Source organism: Typopeltis vanoorti, chromosome 22 (assembly GCF_054136105.1).
Source record: "Typopeltis vanoorti isolate ZY-2024b chromosome 22, IOZ_Tvanoo_1.0, whole genome shotgun sequence".
Taxonomy (NCBI): domain Eukaryota; kingdom Metazoa; phylum Arthropoda; class Arachnida; order Uropygi; family Thelyphonidae; genus Typopeltis; species Typopeltis vanoorti.
This window is the reverse complement of record NC_143570.1, coordinates 49728824-49752610: the sequence shown is the minus strand read 5'-3', so window position 1 is coordinate 49752610 and position 23787 is coordinate 49728824. Positions and strand designations below refer to the sequence as shown.

The 23787-nt window shown below is 35.9% G+C and overlaps 1 protein-coding gene and 1 long non-coding RNA gene across 7 annotated transcripts in view; one reads left to right on the top strand and one right to left on the bottom strand.

Annotated features, from left to right (window-relative positions):
• The window catches only part of LOC150094409 (uncharacterized), a 53959-nt gene extending 51273 nt beyond the window's left edge, over positions 1–2686 (top strand). The window contains exon 3 of the mRNA XM_090412465.1: positions 2380–2686. Coding sequence (XP_090268591.1) covers positions 2380–2686 — 307 coding nt within the window. The remainder of the gene's footprint in view (positions 1–2379) is intronic.
• Positions 1–23787, bottom strand: part of LOC150094407 (uncharacterized) — an 849964-nt gene that overhangs the window by 238251 nt on the left and 587926 nt on the right. The gene's annotated exons all lie outside the window — the stretch shown is intronic.

Here is a 23787-nt window from a genome sequence, read left to right as displayed (position 1 = left end):
TATGGAAAAACAGAACGATTTATTTTGTGAGTTAGTTGAAAATCCAAAAATTCTAGATGGTATTCGAACGCAAATATTTATACTCCAAGGGCATCATCAATACTTACTGAGTTACGAGGCATCTACCATTTTGCAACAGTGCAGCTATTGTGTTCTATGGCAGGATGGACCGAATCTGAATTAAAGGCTGTGATTATGTACATTATAATGCAGAGAACTATATTCACCACTTAATTTTTCTCTTACTTGTTTATTTCTCAATTTAACTCACCCTCTCTTGGAAGTAAAACAAATGAAACCACCACTCACCATTAAGACTGCCTGCAGAAAAGCGCGAGCCTGTGAGACAACCTAAGTAATTTTAACTCTACTGAATAGAAGAACATTGCAAGGACCGTAGAAGAGACCTTATCAAATTAACATACCAACGCTAAGTGAAGATATATATTGTTAATTACTAGACAAGAATAAAGGACTGCAACAAAGCGAGAGAAAGAAAATTCCCAAGTCACAACAAATCCTCACACAATTCTATCCTGCCACTGCGATGTCCCCTTTGTGGCCCTAGTGTGGGTGTTATGACCGCCACAAATCACAGGATGACGATTTAATTATGCAAGTTTATAGGATCTGCAGGTAGCGAAGACAATGGAAGCATTAAGGGAGGAATGCGTCCTATTCTGAGTGCGAAGATGAATAAATACCTTCAGGGCGTGTTGCTCCTGCAATTAAAGCATTGCAAGTTTCTCTTCTCTCACTTAAGTAATGAGTCGCTCTCCAGGCAGTCTACAGGGGGTTGATGTGGAAAAGAAAGCAAATTGCTTTAACTAGAAGTTTTCTATGTTCGTAGCGTTGAGTCAAGTGTAAACAGGGGAGGGGAAGAATGCAAAAATAAATTTCAAACGCGAACAGAAAGAAACGTTAGTATGCAAATAGGAAATAGAAGTTCGTAAAGAGTTTAAACTGAGGATTTGAAGCAAGCTCGCATGGTGACTCAGAATTTCTTTTCTGTAGACTTCCCCACCCGAATACAATTTCTCAAACTCGGGTAATCACATCTAGTTCTCTTAGCATTAGAATGGTCTATTTTAGAGTTTTAAGAAGAGAATCTTACTACTCCAAAATTTAGTGGCAAAATCAGTTTCCCTATGGATCTAATAATCCGACTCATTTCTAGTGACAAACGACTAGCAGACTTTTCAATACAATAAAAATTAATTATTACTCAACAATCAGAGCATTAAATTTTTAAACAGTCAAATTTACTCTCCTGTTCATTTGAACAGTCAGGAACGTGACAGTTGATTTGCGCATACGATTCCAATTGTCAGTTTTACACAAGTATCCCAAACTGTTTAAATAACAGCAAAATAATCAACAATGCGTGAACAACGACATAAAAGTTTGGACATAATCCAACTACAGTACTAGGAAAGGTTAGAATCTCCTATGGCTAATTTCATCACGTGCGTGCAGCCTCTGCTGGGTGCACAGATCTAGAATTTCTCGTCACAAGATAATGTTTTCCTGGAGTTAGTTTAACAAAGCTAGGACACGCAAGGCTGACTTAAAGTTTGAACTCGTATGTGAAAGAACAGAAAGCTGAAGAACGAAAGAAGTTCCGATTACAACCCAAATAAACCGACCGCAACTAATTTCATTGGGCGGACACCAAAGTGACACGAAGCCTTATTGAAATACATCAAGAGAAGAGCATTTGAAATTGAAGTTTTCAAGCGACACACAGTGCAACACCTGTCTGCTCCCGGCTACGAAATTAGAAATCTTGGAGCCCTACTTAGATTCTTCTTTACATAATTATGTTAGTCAAATGATTACCATCACACCAATGGAAAACAGGAACAAATAACTTTCTAAATGTGCATTTGTGGTTAACAAGACATTTAATTATAAACCCGGAATACCTTCTTTTGCATTTACTAGTGATATAAATCACATACGTTTTTAATATTTAATTCTACTTAGGTGATCTAACTTTTGATGGGAAGAACCATTATAAGGACTTTCAAATGAAGGTGAGCTCTTCGACATATTATTGATGTGCAGTGTCGGATTTACGTATAAGCTAAGAAAGCTACAGCTTAGGGCCTCGCAATCTGCCGGGACCTCAAATAAAAAAAAACAAAAAAAATACAAAAATTGATAAAAAAATATTCGTAGAAAAATCACTCAAATGAAGTCAGACATATCACGATGATAATTTCGAAATAATTTTAAATATACAAATTATAACAAAAGAAGTTTTTTCCCTCTCTCAAAAACGTATTAATTAAAATTTTTATGTTTAATACCTAAATAATTTTTAATTAATTTTTAAAATCATTATTTAAAAAATGTTTGTAATCTTTTATTTTCTAGCATTTACTTCTGCTATTCCATTTCCAACCATACAATGAAGCGAACATTTGTAAGCGGATACCAGAAAAGAAAAAGAAAGCAGCAGCTTGAAGACGAATTCAAAAAAGCAACAAAACTTGACACATATTTCACCGCAGCAACGAAAGATGATCCACAGACCCAGGGAGAGCAGCCAATTCCAAAACAACAGCCTATTGTCTCTGAGATCATAGAGTCTGGAATCTCAGCTGATGGAAATATTGTAACTGATCCCAGTGTGAGTGTTGGTGCTGTTGGAGAACCGACATCTGCAGTTGAAACAAAATAATTCACGAAACTCAGTGATATTGGTCAATGGGGTGTCCTCACACAGGATGAACTCTCATACTGGATCTTAAAAGGTCCATCAGAGTGTCAGCACTGGAACGGTCCATTTTAAAACTCTAAGCGTTCATTCAAAAATCAGGTTAGATATTGTTCAAAAGGTCTTTTTCAGAATAGGAAGGTTAATGGTGAAGTATACGATCGAGAATGGCTTGTGTACTCACCAACAACAGGTTGTATTTATTGCTTTGTCTGCAAAGTGTTTCCAACATCAACTATAGCACTAGTTTCTGATGGATTTTCTGACTGGCGAAATCCCATTGCAATTCAAAGTCATGAACACTCTGAAGATCATAGAAGAGCTTTGCTTACATACTTGACAAGAAAGCGTGATCAAACCTTAGACTCGGGACTAGCAAAACAAATAAAAGAAGAACAGCTTTATTGGAGGAATGTGCTCGAGCGTGTTATTGCAGTGATATGCACATTAGCAGAACGTGGTCTGGCTTTTAGGGGAGACAATGAAACTTTTGAATCGCGAAATAATGGCAACTACCTTGGTTTGTTAGAATTGATTGCTAAGTTTGATCCATTTCTTTCCAATCACATAAAACAGAGGATCTGGGTCTCCTTCATATTTGTCAATGACAGTATGTGATGAACTGATCCAGCTTATGTCTAATAAAATAAGAAAATCAATTTTGGATGATCTGAGAAAGGCAGGTTACTTCAGTTTGTCTGTGGCCTCTACGCCAGATCTTTTCCATGTGGATCAACTAACTGTTATAGTAAGGTATGTATCACCTGGTGATGGTTTACCTGTTGAACGTTTTCTTACGTTCCTAGAGTTGGAAAATCACAGTGGTGAATGTATGGCAGGTATGGTGGTGGATTATCTAAGTAGGGACTGCAAAGTTGATTTCAGCAAATGCCGAGGACGGTCATATGATAATGCAGCGAATATGGCTGGCAAATACAAGGGAAGCAACAAAAATCCTTGAGTTAAACAAGCATGCTATTGTGGGCCGTGCTGCTGTAGATTGCTGTTTAGATGCAGTAAACGTTTTTTTTTGCTGTTGTTCAAGAAATATACACTTTCTTTTCATCTTCTACAAAGAGGTGGTCTGTGATGTTATCTTTCTTGAAAACAGACTCAGATACCAGAGTACTAAAAAGACTGTCTTACACTAGGTGGGAAGTAAATGTCAAAGCAGTGTCTGCCATAAATGTGAGTTATAAGCCCATCATAGATGCTCTAAGTCACATTTATGATGATAAGAATGATAAGGGAGCTACAAGACTAGAAGCTGGTACTCTTCTGGAAAAAATGGAGGAACTAGAGTTTGTTTTTATGCTACATTCATGGAATAATTTGCTGCCAGAGTTTCTCCAAACCAGTATGTCTCTCCAGGATCCAAAGATTGCACTTACATGTGCAAATCTGTACAAATCACTTTCTCACTATGTTAAAAACATTCGAGAAAATTTTGATGATTTTGAAGAAGAAGTTAAATCTAGATTGCCTGGTGTAGAATATAAGTCTACAGTAAAAAGAAAGAGGATGAGAAACAAACAAGCCAATGATGAAGCTGCACCTGATGCTAATGAACAGCTTTCTCCAAGAGACAAATTTCGAGTGAAATCCTTCATTCATATCATAGGCATCCTTGAGACAAATTTAACGAGAAAACAACAGTCTACAATTATGTTGCAAATAAATTTTCATTTTTAGTTGATTTAGGAGTTTCAGAGGTACAGCTACGAAAAGCAGTAGATACGTTAATAAAAGAGTTTCCACACGATGTTGATATTAATCTCACGAGTGAACTGAGGCACTTCCATGAGTATGTCAAGCAGAATTATCCTGATAAAGAATATTTTCAACACAAAGATTTGTATCATATCATCTTTCAAGACAAGATTGAGTTAGTTTTCCCTAATGTGGAAACAATATTACGACTATTCCTGTGTTTAATGGTAACAAATTGTTCAAGAGAAAGATAATTTTCACAGCTAAAGAGAATAAAAAATGAACTGAGAGCAACTATGTCTCAAGAAATATTGTCTGCACTTACATCATGTGTATAGAAAGCGATAAGTTACATAGCATATCTTTTGATGACATAATTAATGATTTTGCTTTTGGGAAATCAAGAAAGAAAATGTTTTAAGTTATATCTTAGAGCCTTTTAGAGGATTATATAATATAATTATTTCTATTAAATATTGTTGTATTATAACAATTTATCCACTCCATATTTTCAATATTAATTTATTATATATATATGTACCTGTATGTGCCTGTATTATTTAGAATTTTGGGTACCCAATTTTATGATGTCTACTGTCAAATTTTCACCTGAATAAAAGATTAATTTTTTATATACTACCATTTATGTTGTTATATTAATTAAATTTTTACTTTTTATTTTCCTATTTTAATTTAAAACTTTCTGTTTTATGAGCCTTATTTGTCATTTTTAAACACTTTAATTATATACTTATTTCTGTGATTTTGTAAACGCATACTTTATTATTTTTTTAATAAAAATTAAAAGACAATATATTTCCATATATTAAAAAGGCGTATATATTTTAACTTTTTCTGAGACCAGCTGATGTAATTTAAAACAGTAGGGGGCCTCAGGGTTTTGGTTTTGTATAGCTTAGGGCCTCAGCAAGTCTAAATTCGGCCCTGTTGATGTGGTAGGGATTTTCTCTTAAAACAATCTGGAAATCATGCCAAAAGAAGATACGTAATTTACAGATACAATACCTGACCTTTGTTCTTAGTTGCTTTGGCCGTAAATGCAGAATAAACACAAACTAACTTCTTTCAGTTGTTCCGATGAATTTATAGTAAACCATTTAATTTGTCAAGTTTTTCTCTCCTTAAAGATTACTAAATTCATGAGGAATATAATCCAATATAAAACATACTTGTTCATTCATATTATGACCTTTTTGTTGACCACTAGTATTAATAAATTAAAGACTTAATTCTGTATATTAGTCAAGTAAATAATAGTTTAATATCCGACGTTTCACTTACTGATATCTGTCAGCATTTTCAAAGGATACACTGGTAAGCAGTAGAAAGTAACTAAAACTAGGAAACTAACCGACAATTCCAAAAACTATATAAAGCTATCACTGTGCGTGATACAATGATATAATACGCGTGTCGCAATACAACGTTTTATTTGATGAGAAATTTATTGTAATTTTCATGAAAGTTCATTTCTTTTTGGTTAAATGATCTGATTAGAGTTTTCCATATATCTGGTGTGATTAGGCCTTGATTCTTATTTAAGTTACCTGTTGAACGGGCGACTGTAGCAGCTTCTTTAAATGTTCTGGAATGGTAGTTCTCTTCTATGTAGGGCATATGGCTTATATCCAATTCAATATTATGGTTGGTAGAGGCAAAGTGGGAAAAGACGTCATCGACATCTTAGAAAACTTGTTCCCACCAAACATCACCAAGTTGTTCAAGCATTGCTTAACTTCGAACTATTTTACATCGCAAAAAGACATACTACAAACAACTTAATAGATTAACCACTGGTAGCCTTCTCTCTCCTTCTTGTACCGACCTATTCTTAGAAAATCTGGAAACTCAAATTTTATCCCAAATTACCCCTAAACCAACCACATGGTTTAGGTATATTGACATCTTCATCATTTGAAATCACAAAAAAGAGGAACTAATAGATTATCTAAACAAAATTAATTGCTTCCACAACACTATCAAGTTCACATTGGAACTAGAAAAAGATAATAAACTTCCATTCCTAGACGTCCTTATTAAGAAACAAACTGACAATAGCATCAACCAGTCAGTATATAGAAAACCTACTAACACTGGACGCTACCTCCATTTCGACTCGTCTCACTAGATATCCCAGAAACTCATCATTATCCATATGCTCAAAAAAGAGCTATACAGTATCACAGACCCTAGCGACTTACAAGAGAATTAATGAAAATATCCAGAAATCTATCCCTAAATGGCTACCCTACAAGAATCATCAACAAGATTCTCCTTAGTGACATACAGCAAAGACAACGAGATGAAACCCAATACATCAGCTCTATAACAATTCCATTTGTTAGGACCATATCCAGAAAATTAGCTCTTCTTCTAAAACCATATAATATCAGAGTAACCATCAAACCTATTGAGATCATTCAAAAGTTTATAAGATCACCGAAAGATAACCATCCTTTCTACAAATACTCTGGAGTTTATAGCATACCCTCTTCATGCGGTAGTAATTACATCGGACAGACATCTAGAAGTTTTGAAACAAGAAAGAAAGAACAAATAGGCTATGTAAAGAATAACAGACAGGATATATCAGGCCTTTCTTCCCACTTTGCCTCTACCAACCATAATATTGAATGGGATATAAGCCATGTGCCCTACATAGAAGAGAACTACCATTCCAGAACATTTAAAGAAGCTGCTACAGTCGCCCGTTCAACAGGTAACTTAAATAAGAATCAAGGCCTAATCATACCAGATATATGGAAAACTCTAATCAGATCATTTAACCAAAAAGAAATGAGCTTTCATGAAAATTAATAAATTTCTCAACAAATAAAACGTTGTATTGCGACACGCGTATTATATCATTGTATCACGCACAGTGATAGTTTTATATAATTTTTAGAATTGTTGGTTAGTTTCCTAGTTTTAGTTACTTTCTATTGCTTACCAGTGCATCCTTTGAAAATGCTGACAGATATCCGTCAGTTGAAACCTCGAATATTAAACTATTATTTACTTGACTACCATACAGAATTAAGTCTTTAATTTATTAATACTTGTTCACTGTTATAAAAAACGAAAAGCATTATACAACAATAAAAATGAAGTTCAACAATAACTTGGAAGTTAATCCGTTCGTATAGTGTGAACGTTTTACTAGCAAACTATCTACACCACTCTACGATCAATCTTTCCTATACGTAGCATTGTACGTATAGGAAATTGTACGCCATCAATATCGCTCATCGTTTGCACTCTTCATTGTTGACGAAAAGTGTTGTTCAGATAAATATATTGTATGAAATCAGTTCCGCAGTCATAATATACCTGGTCTATATGAATGTTTCGTTTCTTTACTTAGAAAGAAGAATGGTTTTATGGCCAGAAGGTATTTAATTTCCTGCTTGACAGCCACTATTTCTGGCAAAGTATCCATGAAAAGATTTATGCGCGTGATGGAACTCTTGTAAACTGTCTTTTTTTTAATTCCATTTAATCCTTTCGAGTTCGAATTTAACAATCCTTTGAGCGATATATTTAGTGTACTATTGCTATGGGAACAAAAGGTTAATTTCTGCGTTAAAATCTAAATTAGCAGTTAATTAATTTAATAAAAATACAAGCTAGATTATGGATATAGCCTGGTATTAATAATATCAAAGTCCTTCAGTCCTACCTGAATCCTAAAGAGATATTAAAATATGTGTGATTAAATATTTAAATTGGATAAACAACATCAAAAAAAAAAAGAAAAAAAACGGACGGCCATAATTTATCTTAGAACTTGACAATGTAATGTCTTCTGCTGCATACTGGAAAAGGAAGAAATAGCAGTTTTACAGTAAGGTCAGGATTAAAGGCTTAATGTAAATGATTATAAACTTCCTTTAATGATTGCATATATAATAATTATTGGAGCATAATCATGTATTAATGAAAGATAAATGAGTTGTGGAGCACATTAGATGTCGAAGGTTGATGAACATCAGTTAGAAAATGGGAGTGATTTTTTTCTTTTGAACGAATATTCTTTATTTGGAACTTTATATTGAACTACATATTTTTTTTCATCCTCATTGTATTTACAACATCGGTGATATGAGGATCCAGCCAAAGTTACTATTAATCTTTAATCCAAAATAAGTTATAACATTGACTTTTTGTAATTCAAGTTGTAATAGCAATTTATTCTGGAATTTCAATCATATAAGAATAATTGTGCCGAAGTTCAATTTACTTGAGGAACAGGGTGATGAAAATTAAAGTACCGATGTTTGCTATGGAGCACTGTCCAGTGATTCAAATTGTAGATTGGAATAGAAGTAAGTTAATCTAACTCTAATCTTTTTAAACAAGAAGCACGCACGCACATACATGTATTTACCATTATAAAAATGGCTGAGAAGCAAATATATGCGATAAGGAAAAATTAGATTGTTAAACTAGCAGGAAAAAAAAAGAAAAATAAATATAAATAGATGAATAGAGAAAGACTACACTGTATGGAGAAACATCTATATTTATCTCCTTTGCCTAAGGGAACTAATCTCTTGACTCCTATTTTATTCTGGAAAAGATTCATTATTACGGAGTCCAGTTGAGCTGGAGAGGGAGATAAGGAAGCAGGTAGGAGGCTGTGCAACGAAGCTTGCAGTAGCCATCAGAACATGCAAATACCTGTAATCAAAGACGCGGCTGTTACTATTATCCGTCAATTTAGTGGCATCAGCAAAATTACTGCGTGTTAGGGAGGTTCAAAGTGAGCCATTTCTGCTGTGATGGCTCAGTGGGATGCCTTAATCCGTACACATTCACATTGATGGATGATTAGGTCAAGGTACATCAGAAACCGGAAGTGTGCTAAGCCAGCGCTTCCCAAACTGGGGGCCGTAGGTTTTGTTGAGGGGGGCCGTGAAATAATGAAAACAAATTTTAAATGTTTTAAGACTAAGTAGATTTTTTTATTTTAAAAGAAACGTATTTAACTTTTATTTATTATTTCTTGTTATTTTTTATATTTTAATGGAAAAATTCACACATTGGTGTTGGTTCACAAACTTTGCTTCCTGCGTATTTCGGCGCTTAATGAATATTAGTAAATACTGTTTATTCATATGTTTCATTTCAAAGCAGTGGTTAATTGTATTTACTTCGAATGCTGTCCAGGGAAGCTCCAAATCTTCTTTTCCCTTTCATCACGCGTTCGTAATCAGGGACTGTTGACTTATCAAAACCCGTTTTATATTATCACTGTCATTCGAACTAGTTTTCTGTTACCAATAAAAGTTTCGCATATACTTCACACATGAAAAAAAGCTTAAAGAAGTTCATGTGGGGAGATAGTAACTCCCTTGCAGTGGTAAACATGCCCTCCCTAACAGCCACTATACTGCAGAGGCAATAAGAACAAGTACTTTTATCATGCCAGTGAATAAGGTATGAGGAGTCTGTGTAATATATTTCTCAACAAATAGTGCAATTAGAGACAACTGGGATAAAAACACACTAATTAATGAATCACATGTCCCCTCATACAGACACTATGCTGTGTAGACTGAAACAAAACCATATGTTGCATGGGCAAACACAGTATCTAACTAAAAACTACTGTTATTAATTAGATGTGTGTGAGTTCGATTTCCTAAGGCAGCAATAAAATTCAACCGAACGTGTTAAAATTCGTAAAAGTGTTAAAACTAAGCAATATATATATATATATATATATATAATGAATGTTATGGCAGTTTCACATATGGAATTCGGTTGAAGAGAGTTAGCATTTCAACTCAATTGTCAGCTATGCTTTTATCTTTCGGTCGCGCGATCTTTTGTTAATACCGCACCAATCATATGCACGTTTTAATAACCTGCCTTTGCTGTGTCTTTCGCGTTAGGCTTAATTACCTTAAAGGGAGAAAAGTCACAAAAGAGAAAAATGTTCCTGGTCCGGGTATTCCCTTATTCAGGTAATATTTACTAATTTTATGTTATCAATCTGTGGTGTGCCAGTATCGGTAAGTGGTGATATTATTTGATCTATTCTACGTTAAAAAATGTAACCCTGAGATGGATAAGTGACTGATAAAAAATAAAAAAAATTCCCGCGAACAATCAGAAGAAGCAGAAACAGACTCGAAAAAAAGGAGTATTTCATATTTTACCAGAACAGCCATCGTCTTCAGAACCAAACGGTAAGAGGCAAAAAATGTAATATTTGCATTTGATTTTTGCAATATTCGCTGTGTATGTTTTGTATTGAATATAGATACAATAAATATTATAATAATATATCTCTCTGTTACGATTTTTTTCGAGGGGGGGGCGTAAAATATTTTAATTTTTGCAAAGGGGGCCCTGACATCCAGAAGTTTGGGAAGCACTGTGCTAAGCTACCTAGAGGCATCGGGTTCCTTAAACCCTCATCCGTGGATTTCTTTGTTTATTTCAACCTGAGTCGGTAACCATCGTGTGAATACTGATGAAATGATTTTAGTGACATTCTTCCTTAACTGTAGCTTCAAGAGTTTGAAGTATGTGTTACCGATGTGTCTTAAAAAATGGATCGATAATAAAAAGTTTTTTTTTTTCGCTTTTATAGTTAAGAAAAATAAAGAACAGAAGATCGCAGTCCTCTAGTTGTAGATTCATTGTTATTACGAACTCTTTATTTTACTATATTCGTTCTAATAAGAATATTAAGGTGGTGAGGGCCTACAGGTTTATTGTAAATGAAGGGTAGGGAATTCACCAGACTTCCTTAAAACATCAAAAATCTCCCTTCACAAAGAAACAAAAATGGGGTTAAGAAGGGAACTCCCTTCTTAACTAGTGTCATGGCAAGTTTCTGGAAATATTTCCTTTATTAAGCTGAATAAATTAACTGTTTAAGTCGTCTTCACATTCATTCTTCTAATTTTATTTAATGGTGCCGTTCGCCGGTTAATAACTTGATCTTTCTCCTTATTTCTTTATTATTATTATTATTGTTTTTGTTGTGATATAACCTGTACGCATAATTATGAAGAAATAACATTAAGAAAAGAGATACGGAGAAAAAAACGTGAACAAAACTGCTAAAATTGTAATGAAATGGGAACGAAGCATTCAAACAAACACACACAAAAGTAAAATAAAGTAAGGCAGATAAGGGACATATACATGAAGGACTCACTCAGCCCTATACCGTCGTGAATGTTGTTGATATGCTGTTGTTTTCTTACTCATAGTGAGATGAGGTGGACTGTTTCAGGGCTTTGTCAAGTAATAGCTCGGAGGCAACTCCACGTGCTGGCATTGTATCGCAGAAATAAGCGGATCGCATGCTTTGCATACACAAGCAGCCTTTCGGATTTCTGTGTTTTGTTATCTACTTCCTTCTATAACCAAACACACTCACGAGCGTGTCCAGTTTGATTTATTCATGAAATGTGTCTCTGGCGTTACAGCCAAAGTGTCCAGGAGTAGCAGTCTTGTCTTTTAGCCTTTTACACTAAGGGAATGTCCTTTCTCAAAGAAGAAGAAAATATTTTCTTCTCTCCCTCTCTTCTATTATAGGACGTTGTTGTTGTCGAGTCCATTGAAGAGCGTCTAGATATGACCGTGGATTTGTAGAACTGCTTTGGTAATCTGTTGAACTTTGATGGAGTAGAGCTTTTCTCTAGGGTTATTGTCAATTTTCTGTAGAGCAGCAGCAAGTGCTAGACAAGAATAAATATGGGCAGGTGTTAGTTCAACTCCTGGACAATTTTGTTTTTCATGTTTCATAGCTCATACTACCGTCTGGCTGCATTTTTATGCCCTTAATATGTTCGTCCTTAGTCTGGTGATAACTGTGGCTATTTATATATTTTCATAATTTCACTGATTTCATTCTTCTTCTTGAATATTTGTTTTACCAATCTTATTTTGGCGACAGAATTAGCATCAGTTAGTGATAGTGGGTATTATATTTGCGGTAAATGTCTTACTTCTTTGGCTAGTCTGTCTGCTCTTTCATTGCCTTCAATATTTACATGGGCTGGTATCCATTGCAGTGTGCAGTTCTTAGTTTTCAAATTTAAGGTAGTTAGTATTTCATGAATTGCCTGTGTGAGATTTGTTTTTTAATGCATCAAGTGCATATTTTAAGTCCCTCTAGATGGTTATTCCTTCTGTAATGTTTATTACTGGATTTGAGAGCTGTTTATAAGGCTATAAATTCACAAGTGAAGTTTGAAGCTATTTTGCCAGCTGTGGTTTTGATTTGCATTTCCTCGCCTCCAGGTAGAGTTAGAAAAACCCCTGAACCTCCTTGGATGAGTGCTTCATCAGATGATCCATCAGTGTAGGCAATGCCATGGTTTGGATTGTTTAAGTGATATATAGTGTCAAGTCCTTTTCTTTAATTTTCTTGCTGTGAATCCTTTTTTGAATAAGGTTCGAGGAGATTTAAGTTTATCATTGTGTTTTTGGTAGAATAGTAGAAAAGAATGGTCTTTGCTTATTTCAATTGATAGGTACTCTAAGTCGATTGTTTTCTAATTTCATGATCATAAAACGTGAAGAGTGTTACATGAAGAGAAAACTTCATGCAACTTGAAGAGCGTCTGTTCTGAATAGAACGTTGTCTAAAACAAGAACGAATCCAAATGCAGTTTCTCTCGTTACAATTTACAGGAAGTGTGAATCGCTCGAAATCAGAGCGCGATTAACCCGCTCGACACGAGAGAAATGAAAGTCAGACCATACTACAACCTCAATGATTATCAGTTAATGTCCACTATCTCGGTGACACTTGTGCTTCAGTGACGATTATACAGAAAAGAGAAAAAAAATGATGATCTTCATACTATCCGTTTCAACGAAGAATGAGCTATTGCAGTGGAAGAAAGAACTAAGAGTTGGATTATGTGGCAGACGCCAATTGAATTATCAACAAAGAGTTTCATTAAAAAAGTCATTTTTAAAAGAATCTCGAAATTGCTTTGGAGTCAGTGATGATAATAACGGTACATTTTATGGAGAAAAGTTGGTGAAAAGTTCTTCGATGAGTGCATTAATACCATGGAAAAAACTCGGGTTTTTTCAAATAATCACTGTACATTACTTTCTCCCCACGTTTCCCCAAATCATCCCTTCCTTTAACAGCAGATGAAGGGACATCGCCGGGATAAGGAGACAGAAAAACAACATCCAAAAAAGGTATGTCCAAATTTTCCACCTATATTTATTCTTCATATACAGTATTAGTTTTATAACACTTCGGTAATGCCCTAATGTTTGGTTAAAGAGCCAATGACATTGTAAAAAAAGGAGCAATCCTAAACGAAAGTAGGCTATATTAGCCATTAAAATAACAGCTTATTTTAGAGGAGTAACATGGGAATTTTCCCCGAAACAATACCTATAAAAAAAGTATTTCGTTACATATAACGACACGCTCCCACATGGTAGTGTCGCGTAAATTTTAATAAAGCTGTTCATATAGTGGTCTGTTTTTATAAACAAGTGAGCGTCTGTCCTCATCAAAATTAACTTCCAAGAAGAATACGTCAACATGTTTTTCTACGAGGCAATAAAAATATTATTTCTTATTTTCTTAAATACTATTATGGAAAAGAAACAGACAGACATAGCACAAAAGGGATAAAAAAGGTGGAATAGAGGCTAGCATAAAATCTAATTTGGTAATTTAAATCTCTGCCAGGAAAATCCATGAGATACCTAGAGAAATAATTTAATTAAGCCTCTGATAGTCAGAAAACGGTGACATTAATAGTCATTGGTAGTCGGAAATTCAGTTTAAGTTCGTCAGAGAGAGATGAAAAACAAAGTTGAAAAATTCTTCCTTGAAGCGAGAAATATAACAGGCGATTAATTAAAATATTTTATTCTCCTAATTCTGCGCTAAAGAGTGGAGAGGAAAACGTCAGGTTTTAAATCATGCGGCAAATCGACGTCGTTAATTAGATCCTTTTCTGTTTTCTCATAGTACACACTTTTCTTTAAAAAAATCAATATGAAGCTAGCAAAAAAAAAAAACAAGCAAAAATCAAACGAGCTTAAGTTATAGGCCGTTTCTTGTTTCTTTGTTGTTTCTGCAATTAAAATAGGCAGTCTCCTCACGTGACTGTTCAAAGAATGTCCTCATAGTTGAGATACTGAGGTCAAGCTTCATTTCTAGATGCAATGTATATTTATTCTGGTCCCCGTAATGTTCAGTCGTTTATATTACAATCGCTTCTAGTAAACTAAGCATTATCTCCTTCAACAAAGACAATATATAGACGGACAAATAACATTAAGGAGGTTCTTTACAGAATCTCTTTCTTAATATTTCGTAGTTGAACTGATTATCTTTCCATACAAGACCACATCATGATACTGTCTCAATCCCTATTTTATCACCAGCATCCACTAATAAGCGTTTCATTCAAGAAATGATCATTTATATGCTTTCAAACAAGGACTATTGTGTTCGTCTTTGAAAGACTTCTACTGTCAGTAAATTAAATTAAAAAGAATTTAAGTGGAAGTTGATTACAAAGAACGAATGTAAAATACAATAATGAAACAATTCTCTATTTGTGGACCAGGACATTTTCGGTGGGAGTGAACGATGTATAGAGTGAAACCAAGAAATAGTTAAATATCTTATGAATGATCACTAAAAATAGAGCAACAGAAAGTTGTAAATGCTATAAAATTAAAAAGATATCTTTGAATTGAAATGAAAAAAAAAAAACAGTATAAAAATTACTAAAGAATAAAAGGCATGTTTTCGTATAATCAGAATTTTAATGCAAAACACAAATTAATAAATCTTATGCAGGAAAAAGAATTCACTGAGGATCACATTGTGGATCTTTTTGTGACTACTGCTGTAACTGTGATGCAACCACGATATCTTGTGGTAGTAACTGAGCAGGTCACAGCAATCGACTGGCGAATGGTCTCAAAGAAGAATGGTCCAATGATAAACAAAGCTGTATTTGGAAGTTTTACTCTTCTAAAACTGAACCAACTTTCTATAAATCTCTCCTCACTCTTTCAAAAGACTATGCGAAACAGTTAAGATGCTGTAGAAATAACGGAAAACCAGCAACGGTCAACTAAACGATGCATGCTTGCATCAGTTCTGGAAGAAGAAAAAAAATACTCACATGTGCTCCATCTAGAGTGTAATCAATTTTCGAGAAAAAATAAACGCGCTAATTAAACAAACCATCACGATGATTCAGAAAAATTTATCTTGCATTTAATGTCCAATCCTTTTATTTTTTGTTACATATTTTTATGTGCAGTGTTTTATTTTCGACCCTCTATCAGAAGCACACAATACTGGTACCCACTCAAGGAAACAGATTATAACGAATAAAGCCCTAAATTTTCGCGTACGAAGGGCTTGTTTAGTCCCCCCCCCTCCTAAAACTGAGCCATATTATTTGTCATTATTAATGGCCTGGCTACAAACAGAACATGTAGTTTTTCGTTTCTGTACTCCATTCCCCCACTCACTCACCCTTGCGTACAGATCAATGATTAAGTAGGATTACTGCACCGTAATTATTTTTGTGGTTCTCCTACTCCATTTGTAACTTAATATATATATCTCTCTGATGTTATATCCATATACTGTTTCCTGTTCTTAATTTTCTGTCTCTCTGCGTTTTTCCAATTGACAATGCAGCTCATAGAACAGCATTGTTTTGGCGTCTTGCACAAACATGAGCGATCACTGCAGCTCCTAGCAACCGATAATTTGTATTGGAATTCAGGACAGGCAGATATTCCCCAAATTTGCTTCTGGAATTAATCTTATAACGTTTCGGAGAGGATGGAAGCGCATCTGTGTAGGACATTCTTTCCTTACGGATACAGAAAACATCATCAATCTACCATTGTTGAGCACGCTTCCAATATCTCTGCCTCCTTCAATAGGGACTGATATATGTAGTTTTATATGTATAAATATATGTAGTTTTACTACACTAACAATTATATTGTTAATGTACGTTATCTATACGACGGGAATAGTGTGGTATTATAATTAATGAGCTGATGAGTACACCTCTTTGACCACTGATGCATCATTACGGTGTCTACAGAGATCTCATGCATCTTGCTCGATAAGCATGACAGCTGAAAGCGTGAACTAGTCACCAGTGTATTGCTGTTTCCACTCTTCTCTAGCTTTCAGTGTGTACTGGTTGAAACTTGCTCTCTTGGACTATCGATTTGCTCAGTAATGATGTTGCAAGTGAAGTGGTGTGTACTTTCAGTCATTCATATTAATGTAACTTCTATTATTACTGTTTCTCAAGGAAAATTAAATAATAAATTAAAGGACGTGGCAAAGTTAAATGGGACGTAATACAATCAGTACATCCAGGGCTTTGCTGAACTCTGTGATGAACTTCGGGAGAGTGTCGCGTACATGGAGTCCAGTAGACTGGATTCCTCTGCTCAGGTCGTGAACTTGCTGTCGGCTAATTTGTCATATGATAGTGACACGTCTGTATTTGCTCATAGTTTCCGAAATTTCAACAAGTCATATCCATGTCTTCAGCATTTTTAACTCCATCTATTAAATGTTGCAGACACTGGAAACATCTTTTATAGGAGGCCAAGTCCTGGTTGTCTGTGTAAATGTAATCATCATTTTGTAAATGTGAATTATTCTAAAGGAATCCCTCATTTCACTACATATTGACATTACCATAAGCTATATATTGTATACATTAAAATCATCACTTACTTCCCTTACGCTGCTTTACATGTTGCAATTTCCACATATTTTGGAAGTACTGTATGAACATTGAGAGGTCCTAACATCTAGAAGCGCATTCAGTGTTAAAAAAACCTAATTCATCCTATAATGAGATCCTGTGTAAGGCATTAGGCTGGATATAACATAAAAGAACTGTTACAAGAGCTTTTCAACTGTATTTGAAATAGCCATGAAGAAATAGTTCTTTTTGTGACTGCAATTTAACTAGAGAAAAAGCAGTGTCGTTTGCACGTGAACAGCAAATTACTACCGATAAGAAGATACCTGTCATTCGACAAATTATATTTTTAAACTATAAAAGATAAGCCAGTGATTATATTGTTATAGTCCAACACCACATGTCAACATTTTCCGCTATCCAATTCCACTTTCGAATAGACAACAGCAAATTCCTCTGGTGATGAGTGTTTCCTAAATCTTAGGAAGCTTAATACAACCGTATTTATTCAGATTTGGTTGGTTTTTGAGAGCTGCTGCTGCTTCCAAGAAAAGTCTCTTTTTCTTGAATTTGCTGTGGTGGAGCATGGTGGTTTTCTTCCAAGATACCCTGTGGGTGGTATCCAAAACATGGTCAGCCAAGCCTGAATGGCCATAGTTGTGTTTGCAGATGTAAGACTTGTGTTCCTCTAAGCGGATGGATGCTGATCTGCCTGTCTGTCCAAAGTACGCCAGCTTACAGGAACAGGGTACTTTGTAAACTCCAGGCAGAGAGAGAGGAGGGGAGCTGATCTTTCGTAGAACGGATAAGGATAGCAAGTTTGCGGTGGGGCTTATATGCTGTGTGTAGGTTGTAGTTTTTTAGTATCTTGGCTATTTTTTCAGATGTGCCACGGATGTAGGGTATGGTGATGGCATTTTTAAATTCTTGTTGACGGGGAATGGGGAAGGAGTTGATTATTTTTTTGATACTGTGATCACTGTAGCCATTGGAGAGGAAAGTGTTGTGTATGTGGTTAAGCTTAGTAGTGAGGGCGGTTCCACTGGAACAAAGATTGTGGGCTCTCTTGGTAAGAGTTTTAATAATGCCAAATTGTTGAGAGGAGTGGTGGTGGGAGAGTTTGTGAATGTATCTGCCTGTGTGTGTGGGTTTTCTGTATACAGTGAAAGCAAGTGTATCATTAGGCAGGCGTGTGACTAAGGTGTCTAGGAAGGGTAAGCAATTGTTCTTTTCCTTTTCCATAGTAAACTGGATTCTTGGATGTAGGCTATTGAGATGACTGAAGAAGGAGTCTAACGTGTCTGGGCCATGAGGCCAAATAGAGAAAATGAACATTATACTCCGCGATCGCGCTACTTACATCCCGCTAGAACACGACCCCACAAAAACACAAGTTAAGAAATTAAAAATCTTACTTAAAAAAGTATCTTCCTGGACCCCTGACGTCACGAAAAAACTTACACCTTTCCGCTCCCCCCCCCCCAATTTACGGTTTACCAAAAATTCAGAAACCCAGTTCCCCACTCAGGCCTATAGTAGATGCAACCAATGCACCTTGCTATAGACTGTCTAAACATCTAGCCAACTCTCTGACCTCCCTCACCGGAAGGTCCACTTCCTTTATAAAAAAACTCTACCCACTTTAAAGCACTCACAGAAAATGTAACCTTGAATAAGACAGACATATTGGTAAGCTTTGATATCTCCTCTTTGTTTACCAACATTCCCTTAACTGACACCTTATCTCTCTTAGAAAATGTTTCCACCCCCCGACATCGTAGATCTCTTTTCCTTTGCTATTAACTCTGGGTATTTCTCTTGGAAGAACAAAATCTACAAGCAGATAGAGAGAACCGCCATGGGTTCCCCCCTCTCAGCCCCACTCAAATCTTCTATCTGGCTAAGATATGTAGATGATGTGTTCTCTATTTGGCCTCATGGCCCAGACACGTTAGACTCCTCCTTCAGTCGTCTCAATAGCCTACATCCAAGAATCCAGTTTACTATGGAAAAGGAAAAGAACAATTGCTTACCCTTCCTAGACACTTTAGTCACACGCCTGCCTAATGATACACTTGCTTTCACTGTATACAGAAAACCCACACACACAGGCAGATACATTCACAAACTCTCCCACCACCACCCCTCTCAACAATTTGGCATTATTAAAACTCTTACCAAGAGAGCCCACATTCTTTGTTCCAGTGGAACCGCCCTCACTACTGAACTTAACCACATACACAACACTTTCCTCTCCAATGGCTACAGTGATCACAGTATCAAAAAAATAATCAACTCCCTCCCCATTCCCCGTCAACAAGAATTTAAAAATGCCATCACCATGCCCTACATCCGTGGCACATCTGAAAAAATAGCCAAGATACTAAAAAAGTACAACCTACACACAGCATATAAGCCCCACCGCAAACTTGCTATCCTTATCCGTTCTACGAAAGATCAGCTCCATCCTCTCTCTCTGCCTAGAGTTTACAAAGTACCCTGTTCCTGTAAGCTGGCGTACTTTGGGCAGACAGGCAGATCAGCATCCATCCGCTTAGAGGAACACAAGTCTTACATCTGCAAACACAACTATGGCCATTCAGGCTTGGCTGACCATGTTTTGGATACCACCCACAGGGTATCTTGGAAGAAAACCACCATGCTCCACCACAGCAAATTCAAGAAAGAGAGACTTTTCTTGGAAGCAGCAGAAGCTTTCAAAAACCAACCAAATCTGAATAAATACGGTTGTATTAAGCTTCCGAAGATTTGGGAAACACTCATCACCAGAGGTCCCACCTTACATTCCAGGCCACCTACTACTGCCCTTAGAGGGCGCTCCAACTAGATAGGACTTTAGTGTCACCGACGTGGTTGGGCTTAGTATTGTTTATTATTTGTGTGTATGTTACATTAACTGTTTTTTGTAATCCCCGTAGATGTCCTAGTGACTAGGACGAAATATAGGAAGTATTAAATTCTATTTTAATTCTTTTTAAGTGTTGTAAAAAATCCATTAAGCCTCCAACATGATGTCCTCACAGCACTTAAGCCTCTACACACGAATTACACATAAACAAAAGGAAGGCGGAGAAAAGTGTTACGGTTCTTTTGTCATTGCTCAATTGCAAGTCTTGATTTGATCTAAAGAGTGAGAGAAGAGGGTGGATTGGGAGTGGCTCAAAGTTTCAGTTACAGAAGTAATTATGCAGGTGTGTGCGTGACCTTTTTATCTGAGAATATACGTAGAACAAAGCAACCAAATTAGGAAGAGGGAAAATGTTGTTACCACTTCTATAATAATAACTTTAACTAAAAAGTTAGTCTGTGGCAAATCCTAGTTCTCATTTTTAAATTATTTCAGTAACTAGCGTGTTCCTTCTTTATCGTTCGTGCCGTTGCTACTTTTATCTTCTGCCAAATCACAAATATTCTGTCTACTGTGGTTTGTGAATTTGGCTCGCGTCCAGCACTCAAATTATGATCAGTGCTGTAATCATTCAGCTTTTGCTTTTGGCTATGAATATCATGTATAAGCGTTCAAAGTGAAATAATAGAACGAACTACTAGGTTAAAATTGGAGTGTGAGGATGTCTAGGATGACCGTAGTCTATCCTTTCTAGCCTTGATGGTAAGCTGTTTGGATTGTAAACAACATTATTAATCCATACAGTAATACAAACGAAATTTATGATATCGTGAGAAACCTATTATATGACGTATTTATATTCTTAGAAGGAAAAAAGGCAATTTCTTGGTCCTCATAAGTCGAAATAAATACTTCTCCTTATCAGATACCTTCGTTCAGTATTAGGTTTCAAGGTGCTCCCAATATATCTGCCTGATCCTGGCTAAAAAAGTCAAGCAAGCATTTAATATGTTCGAATGCATGTGATTTAACTTTATTGCTTTTCGACCCGTGGGCGCACGTGTTATTAAACAGAATGCTAATTTGTCAGGAAAGCGCATGCGAAGTATTATTGCCGCGTTAATTTCCTAAAAATATAGCACCATGTAAGTCATCAAGAAAAATACACGATAGTTTTAAATGTCAATGTTTATTGAACTGCAGAGACATCCACAGGAATTACTCAATAGGTTATTGCTTGAAGTATGAATTCGAATCTCTCACTTATTCTATAACACCAATCTCATTAATGTTGTTGAAGTATATTAAGAAATCAACTGATATATTATGGAACTGCTGCATCTTTTGTTAATGACCCCGCTTGCATATAATGCAAAATATTGTCATCCCTCTACTGTTCTTAAACTTAAGGCCTCCGAACGTGTAACGTAATTTCTGCATCCCCCCCCCCCCCCCTTAAGCGTAATCAGAACTGATCTATTAGTGGAAGCCCGATATCAAGTGGGGCCCAATGTTGGAAATATAATTAACTTTACATGTAGTACAAAAACATGTTTTCGGGATTTTACACGGGTTAGGGAAGAACGAGAAGTCTTAATGCAGTGTATCAGCAATACTTTGGCCATAAGATCAAGGTTGTAGTTGTGATTTCAAACGATAATAATATGGATTAATCAATTTGACCAATTTATTTAAATTAATTTTGCTGCTGGTATTCATATTTGCCTTCTTTTCCCAGGAGAACAGACTTGTGATCGAGCTTGGCAATTTGAGAGGGTCAAAGGTTACGAGTTAGTGGACCGTGCTAGGATGAAACAAAACACCAAATGCCTTGAGGAGTGTATGGTGCTGTGTTTGTCCCAGCAAGACTTTAGGTCGGCTAATTTCCACCATTTCACTAAGGAGTGTTTTCTTAAACATGGACAGACACTCCATTCGAAGAAGAAGGCCGTTGACCGTGTGATTTTAAATATTTTTACCGTGCATTCATAAGGTAACATTAAAGAAGCCTAGTATTTTTACATTTAAATTAAATACTAACACTTCTCTTGTTTTCGATATTTCATTTTAAATTCGATATACTGGCTTCAGCTAATTAGATTGGTCAGCTTATGCTTGACCGTATCATGAGAGATCTAGACATCGCTAACATAAGAATGTTTACTAAAAATATCTCTCAGCAAAAGAAGGGGTGTCTCGTTCTGGATTCGTTAAAGGAGTTCATAATGGATCCAAGACAGACTGGTATGAGAAATGACTGCACTGTTACCGATAAGAATTTATGAATCGAATGTTTCAAGACTTGCCGCGAAAAGCAAATATAGTGACGAACGATATACAATTTTTGTTTTTTTTTTAACACGTGCACATTCGGAAACGGAATTACCAAGAAAGTTGCTGCTATAAGATCATATGTATGCCACTCGATGTATGTTATGTGACCGGTTTGTCGTTACAAGATGAATAATGTGAATTTTCGGAAGAAAAAAAAAGATCAAATCATCTACGTATGAGACGAGATGATTCTCAGCTGAAAGAAGTTGAAAAGCGCATATAGTGTTCTCCATCATAGACGGAATTTGAATTCATAGTTTTTCAGCAAACAATTGGCTAAAATTTGGCGAGTATACCTGCACTATGCAAGTATACCCACCGAATTTGCTCACTTGTATACTCCCCGAGTAACATGCGAATTTCAAATTATTATAAGAAAGTCTTGCTGATCATCATAACCATCAACCAGAGGTATTATCTTCGAAGTTTCAGGTTACTTTTATGATATGTCTCACAAGAATTAAACAGATGTTTATTTGCCCTTGAAGACCTGTGATAACGCACGTATTTTCCGAGACCGTCACATTCATCATAACCATATTATCATACATAAATACTGATTCTCACTTCCCCTCCCCCACTGTTATGTATCCTTAATCTGTACAAATTGCAAATATAAGCTACCACGGAATATTGTTTCCACAATTGACGTGGTTGTCCAAAGTATATTTTATTCATAAGACAGCTGGTAGGATGAAGAAACGATTCTTCTCTTACTGGCGCCATTCTCCTTCCACTGGAACAAGTTTATTTCATCCGTATTTCCAGATATGATCCGGACGTCATTTAAATCAGATATGAAAATAATTCTTCTCAATTCTCCGCCATTAACCTCTCTACGATGCAGCGCTATCACTCTCTCAGCGGCACTGAAAGTAAATAACTTTCTGCTAAGTTGGCTCATGGTCATACCCATTCACTGCGAAGATGATATCGCACTCAGAAGAATGATCCATGCCTCTTCGTTGAAAAAAAAACCGGTACCAAGCCTTTAGAATTCAAGGAGCGTTTAAAGGATTTCACTTTAAAGTGATTTGGTCTGCCGCATAAGGCGATGGTAGAATTTTTGCCTACGTACAAAACAGCCCACCTCAATGGCGAGCACACAATTAATAAACAACATAATGCAAATCACGACCTTTTTTTTTGATTTCTGCCAATAGAACAACACATTCCCATATTTCTGGGCAATGTGAAGACTCCGACTAGTTTGCTGTAATCAATCAAGTCTAGGCAATGGAATGTTGGAAAGGTTTCGTCACTAACGCAACTGGTAGTCAAAGTAATATAGTCGAGCTTTTATTATTGTTTTTTAAATAATCAGATCTTGCTTCATCTAAATCGATATTGTAATTCTTTATTCAGTCTTAGACACGTATCCACTTGCCAATTCAGTCTCCACTACCATAACAGCATTCCAG